Source organism: Octodon degus, unplaced genomic scaffold (genome assembly GCF_000260255.1).
Source record: "Octodon degus isolate 3935 unplaced genomic scaffold, OctDeg1.0 scaffold00019, whole genome shotgun sequence".
NCBI classification, from domain to species: Eukaryota; Metazoa; Chordata; class Mammalia; order Rodentia; family Octodontidae; genus Octodon; species Octodon degus.
Window position 1 is genome coordinate 4538132 of NW_004524595.1, and position 6782 is coordinate 4544913.

At 44.3% G+C, this 6782-nt stretch overlaps 1 protein-coding gene across 2 annotated transcripts in view; it reads right to left on the reverse strand.

Moving 5' to 3' along the window:
- Positions 1–1338: 1338 nt before the first annotated feature.
- The window catches only part of Gpn1 (GPN-loop GTPase 1), a 27283-nt gene continuing 21839 nt past the window's right edge, over positions 1339–6782 (reverse strand). The window contains exons 13-14 of one of the 2 annotated variants that reach the window (XM_004627393.2): positions 5084–5191; positions 1339–2262 (exon numbers count right to left, since the gene is read on the reverse strand). In XM_004627393.2, the coding sequence (XP_004627450.1) occupies positions 2177–2262; positions 5084–5191 (194 nt within the window). In that variant the 3' untranslated portion in view covers positions 1339–2176. The remainder of the gene's footprint in view (positions 2263–5083; positions 5192–6782) is intronic. The other variant, XM_023710974.1, reaches the window with a different exon arrangement.

Below are 6782 nucleotides of genomic sequence, written 5' to 3' on the forward strand. Positions count from 1 at the left end.
TTATAAATCTGATTATAAATGCTTGGCACACTTACCTGGACCCTTCCTGTCCAGCCTTAGCTTCACTTCCCATTTATGGCCAGCAGGCAGTGTGTATAAAGTAGCCAGTGGGCACTTCATTCCTAGCAAACACTCATTAAGTACCTGTTACACATCTAGGCCCTGTGCAGGGAATGCAAAGGTGACTGAAGTCTTTGCCCTTACAGAGCTGATAGCATAGGGGAGGCCAAATTTTTATTGGGGGGGTACTGGGAACTGAACTCGGGACCTCACACTTGCCAGGCTGGTACTGTACCACTGAGCTAAACCCCCGTCTTAGGACCAACTGTTTTTAAAAGAAGAGATGGGATCAAAAGCAATACAGAAGAAAACCAAGTTGTGTTCAGCGTTCTGGCTTGTAAATGGTTTCCCCTTAAAGAACAGGTCAAGTATTATACCAGTGATTTCCATTAGGTACAAAATACTAAAGTACTTCATAATAAAATACTTTTACTCCTTTGGAAAGTTTAAATTGGGGAATACAGTGGGCATGGTAGCATGTACCTAATCTCAGCAATCAGAAAGGCAGGACTGCCATGAGTTCAAGGCTGGCCTGGGCTATATAGTGAGTTCAAGCACAGCCTAAATTATGTAACAAGATCCTGTCTCAACAAGAGACAATAATAAATTGAAGAGGGTGCCTGCCCCTTAGCTCAGTTCTTTTAAGTGGCTGCCTCAACAAAGCAGTCAGGCTCAGGCTGCTGTGGTTCGATCCCCACAACTCAAGCCAGCCAAACCTGCCCTGAAGGCATTCGGAGCAAAAATAAAAAAAAATTTTAAAAATAATAATAATAAATTGAAGAATAGGCACAGATGGTTAAGGTCAGGGCATGATGCTAAGGGAAGTCATCTACTCATAAGGGAAGGCTGGGACCCAGGGTGCCTGGCTGGAAGATGTCCTAGGCTACTGAGTTGAAGCAACGTTCCTCTAACCACTGTGTACCAGGATCATCTAGAGGACATGAAACAAGTTGCCAGGCCCCACCCGCAGTTTCTGCTTCAGTCTGCTCTGTAAGCAGTTCTCAGTAGTTTTCCCACTGATGCTGGTACTTCTGGTTCAGAGCACAGGCTTGAGAACCAAGCTGCAGTACAGACAGCCTGGGCAAACCCTCAGGATGGCCTGAAGTGGAGACAGGCAGCTAATGGAAACCCAGGGCATTTGAATGAACACCAAAGATACTCTGAAATTAGTGCCAAGTATCCAATACAAACCAGGCTCAACCTGAGAAGTTGGCACATGTCACCACCTCAGTGAAACGGGCTTGGATGTGACTTTAGGTTCCTTTTGAACACAGTGACTATGATTGTACAATTTTTTTGACTTGAAATCATGACAGGCTTATAACAGTTACACTTAAAACTTCTTTATCCAGATCCTTTAAAAAACAGGATCTTTATTAAGAAATCACACGCTTTGCCCACTTTCCTTGACCAACCTGGTGTCCTGGGAAAAGCTACATAGTGTGACACACATTTCATACCAACAGACTGGTTGCCAAGGAGATCCTACTGCCACAAGCTCACTTTCCCTCTCCTTTTGATTGTGGGGTTACCAGGAATCAAACTCCGGACCTTGTGCTTGTCAGGCAGGCGTTGCACCACTGAACCAAACCCCTGACCCTCTCCTTTCCCTCTGTGCTAAGAAAACAATTCTGGCCAAGAGCACAATGCTGAGAGGCAGATGACATGAATCCAGCCAATACTCAAGATCTGAGGTGATCATCAGGCCAGTATGTCCTCTGCGCCACAAGTAGCAGGAGTGGAGTTCAAATGGCCTGAAGGGGCATCAGTTTCTGGGAGCAGTTAAGATGTCCTTCCTTACATAATTACAAGGGAAAAGCCAAGACAGAATTCGCGTCTACTTGCTTGCTCCAAGAGTCTCCTTTCCCTAACTTCATCTGAGTCATGAGGTTTCCCTAAAAAGAGAAACTGCTATTCTCAAGAAAATATTTTTTACTGCTCTAGGCATCAACCCCAGAGCCCAGGGCATGCTAGGCAAATGATCTGCCATGGTAACTTGTTAACTCCTCAGTGATAAAATTGCTCACATATCCCCCCAGTCACAGGTAAGGACAGTTTATTCACATGAAAGTCCAGAATCCAGGACTTGTGGAAGCAAGTGAAGTTTCCTAAAGGTTTATTTCTTGTTTCTCTTCCAGTACTGTGCCCTTGATTCTTGCATAAAGTTCTGAAATGCTGGCTCTTCGTGGCTTTCCTCTGTAACTGCAAGGAGGAAAAAGATGATTTTTTACCACTCTTCAGACAAGCGGATCAGAGCTCCTATCACCCACCATCAGAAGCAGTGCTCTGTTTTTAAGAAACTTCTTTAAACTTAGCATGTTGATGAATATACAGCTTTCTAAGTGAGGAGAATACTTCATTTATAAATTGCCAGTTCAATGAGATCCCACTCCTGTTTTTTAATGTTATTTTTAATTTTGTGGTATATTTAGCCAAGAGAAATAAAAACATCCACACAAAGACCTTCTTGTAAATTTCTGTGGCACCTTTACTAGTAACAGTTCAAATCAACCCAAATGTCTGTTAGCTAACTGTAATACATTTGAGTAACAATATTACTCAGTAATAATAATGTACTACTGTACTTCTGTACTGATGAACACACTTCATGCAGGGCCGGGGATAAAGCTCAGCGGCTTAAGTGCCTGCCTGGCAAGCACAAGGTCCTGAGTTCAGTCCCCAGTACCACAAAAAAAGCCAAACAAAACCATACTCCATGCAACAAAACACAACTATCATTATGCTGTGTGGAAGAAAAACAATATAAAAGACCAAATGCAGTAATTCTACTTATATGCCACTCTGGAATAAGTAAAGTAGTTGGAACAGAAATCAGCCGGTGGTTGCCAGTAACTAAATGGTTAGGAGAAAAAGCCCAAAACGGCTTTTAATGTGACAGAATTATTCTGTATTCTGATTATGATAATGGTGGAATGTTTGTGAAAACTCACCAAACTACATACTTATTTTACATCACTGTTTTACTATTTCTAAATTATAGCTCAATAAATCCAGTTAAATGAGACAGACAGGAGAATCTCAAGTTAATGGCTGGCCTGGACATCTTAGCAAAACCCTGTCAAGTAAAAAGGGTTAGAGATGGCAGGTATGGTGGTGTACATCTGTAATCCAGCACTCAGGAGGGTGAGATGGAGGAGTGCCACAAGTGTGAGGCCAGCCTCGGCTAAACCGTGAGTTGAAAGCCAGCCTGGTGGCGCACACCTATAATCCAGCTCTTCGGAGGCTGTCAATAGGTGGATCATCACTACAAGTCTGGTCTAGTAGTAAGAGCCTAAACTCCCTGTAGACCCATTCCTAAAATACAAAAAAAAGTAAACAACTGTTGCGTTTGGGGGGCCTGTCAGTTAGCTCAATTGTTTAAGTGCCTGCTTTAGCAAACGTAGTCAGGCGCAGGACACTGTGGTTCCAGATCCTCATGCCTTACCAGATCTGTCCTTAAGGCATCCTGAGCCAGCCGAAAAAAGAAAAAAGAAAAGAAAAAGAGAAAAAGAAAGACAGCCTGAAGTAGTGAGACCGTCTTTGAAAAAAAAAAAAAAAAAAAAAAAAAAAAAAAAAAAAAACAACTGTATCTGAATTAAAATAATATAAAAAGGCGGCTAGAGATGTAGCTCAGGGTTCAATTTTCAAACGAAGGAAATATTAGACGGAGCTGACAGGCCAGAATGCTGTACAGAGTGGGAGACAGCCTCCAGACCTACTCCACCCTAACCCTCACAGTCCTTCTCACTGGCTTAACTCTGTTCAGACCTTTGTATGCATTCATTATTTTCTCCTGCTTTATGGGATTGAACACAGGGCATTCATGCTGAACTATATGCCCAGCCCATTTACTTTTTGAGACAGGGTCTTGCTAATTCCCTGAGTTTCCCAGGCTCAGCTGAAACTTGTGATCATCCTGCCTCAGCCTCCCAAGTGCTACACCCAGCTCGTACACATTCTTAAAATACTTGGGGTTGAAGATGTACCTCAGTGGCAGAGTGTCCTGTTAGCATGAGTGAGGTCCTAGGTCCATTCCCCAGCACCACAAAAAAATAAAAATAAAATGTTTGAAACTGTTTAGCTGGGTAAACAGCTAAACAGTACAATGTCTATAATTCCAGCACTCAGGAGGCTGAGGCAGAAGTATCGCCATGAGTTCCAAGCAGCATAGGCTACATAAAGTTCACTCATGACCACCTAAACTACATAATGAGACACTGTCTTAAGAAAGAGAAAAAAAAATTTTTTTTTTCTTTTGGCGGAACTGGGGATTGAACTCAGGCCTGTGCGCTTGCCAGGCAAGCGCTTATTCTACTGAGCCATCTCCCAGGCCAAAAAAAAAATTTTTAATGTATTTAGTTGTTGCAGGGTCTCACCACGCAGCTTGGGTTTGTGGTGATCCTCCTGCTTTCCGCCTTCCCAACGCTGGGATTACAGGCGTATGCCACCACACCTGGACTCTGGTCAGCTCAACCTGCCCTGGGGGTGGGGCTGTCGCATCATATGGTGCCAGAGATCTAACCAGGCTCCCTGCACTTGCCTAAGCAGGCACTTTAGTCTGCTGAGCTATCTTGCCAGCCCCAAGAAAACTTTTTAATTAAAGTATATATATATTCCATGTACAGGTACAAATTCCTTATGATGAATATAATCATGTATATCTAAAATGTACCAATAAACTTGATTTTAAAAAGAATTAAAGGGTCAGGGATATATCTCAGAGGCACAGCACCTGCCTGGCAAGCAGAAGGCCCTAAATTCAATTCCTAGTAGAATGAAAGGAAAATGAAAAGAAAATAATTATAACTGAGTTAGAATGTAAAGATCAGGTGAAAGGCCTGTAGCTGAGTATTCACCACTTAGGCCAGAACTCTCAATACAGGAAATGCTGCTGGAGCTATATCCTTCACCGTCTCATCCTCCTATCACTAGCCACAAGCTTAAGCTCTTCTCTCAACAACGAGAAAGCCCTGGGTGAGCAACACAGCTGTTCTGTATCCAAGAGCCACCTTGGCTACCTCACCTCTGTGATCAATATCGTCAGTGTCACTATCAGCATCTTCATCCTCTTCACCCAAGGTTCCCCGAGTCAGGATCAAGTCAGAAGGGTCCAGCGTGGAAGATGCACTGTCTAGAGAGAAAACACCATCAGAACATGCACTTCTTCCAAAAGGCAGTCCCGGATCAGAAACTGCAATTACAGGATGAGAGTGTTCATAATGAATACAAACGCAGGCCCTGGCTGCTGCTTTTTTTTTTTTTAATTTAGGGCAGGGTGTACAGGGTCTCAATGTGTAGATTGGACTGTAGTGATCCTCCTGTTTACAGCCTTTACAGCCTCCCAAATGCTGGGATTACAGGCCCGCACCACCACTCCCAGTCTCAATTGCCATCTCAGCGTGCCCCGGGGGCGTGGTAGCATGGAAGGCCAGGGGATCAAACTCGGCCCCTGCATCTGCCTAAGCAGGCGCTTTAATCCACTGAGTTACTTGGCCGGCCCTCCTAAATGTACTGCTAGTGTCACTTCACAGTCTGTAATAGATGAGTTCACAAAGTGCCGTTATGCCTGATAGTCATGGAGCCCTGTACCTCCCTCTGAAAAGAACACGAGACACTCAGTCCAGGAGAAGCAGCGTTCTTTTCATTTGCTTACACCCTAGAAGACACGGCCAATACAGTTTTTCCCACAAAGACTTAAGTCACGCGAGCAGATCCTGCGTGCTGGTAGCTTGGAAAAAAGAGCCCTAGGAGGCTTCCTGGTGGATGCCAAGTTCAGAGAAGGTCTGAAGAAAGAACAGGGTGAAATGAGAGAGGAACCATCCTTCAAGAAAGGGAGTAGAAGGCCTGGTGTGGTGGCCTATAATCCCAGCACTCAGGAGGAAGAGGCAGGAGAATCACTTGAGTCTGAGGCCAGCCTGGGCCACAAATGAGTTCAAGGCCAGCCTGAACTGCACAGTGAGACCCTGTCTCAGACCAAAAAAAAAGGAGTAGGGCAGAAAATAGGGAGTAAAATATATTAATAGAGGTAAAATTCCCTAAGGCAGAGATGGCAAACCTCTCAGAGTTTTTAATAACAAACAACTGGCTGTCACACAAGTGCCATAGGTTTGTCACCACTGCCAGAGGGAGACAAGAAGTCTAATCAAGAAACTGCTAGCTGTTTCCACCCTGTGGAACACACTTGCTATGAGAACCTAAAGCCACTGAAGAACACAACCACTCTTCGGGAACCAAGGAGGCTTTTAGGAGCTCGCTGGGAAATAAGAGCCACAGTCAGCGACCTAAAGCGGCACAAACTAAAGGGACCTGTGGCTCTGAAGGGACAGTGGCAAGACATGCTGACAAGTCAATGCTTCACTCTTTGCCCACCCAGGAATTACCTAACTCTCCTTTCCTGCAGTGACCCAAGGAAACTGCACTCATCTTCAAGAGCCTCTTTGGATACAGCACACCCTTTATAAGACCAGACACAACATCCGTCAGGGCGCGTATTTCTGCGTGTCCGAAGGACTGTCACAGAAATTCACACTGCTGAGACGTGCACTGCAGACAGCACAGGAGTTCTCAAAACTGGTAAACCCAGTCAGTTTCCAGCTTTGCTGTTCTCAGCTGGAGAAGAGCCAAGGGCTTTCATGAACAGAAATTTCCCTCTTTTCACAAAGATGTCCCAGAAAATAATGTTAGTGTTGCTGATGCAGAAAAAAATGAAAAGTACATCCAAT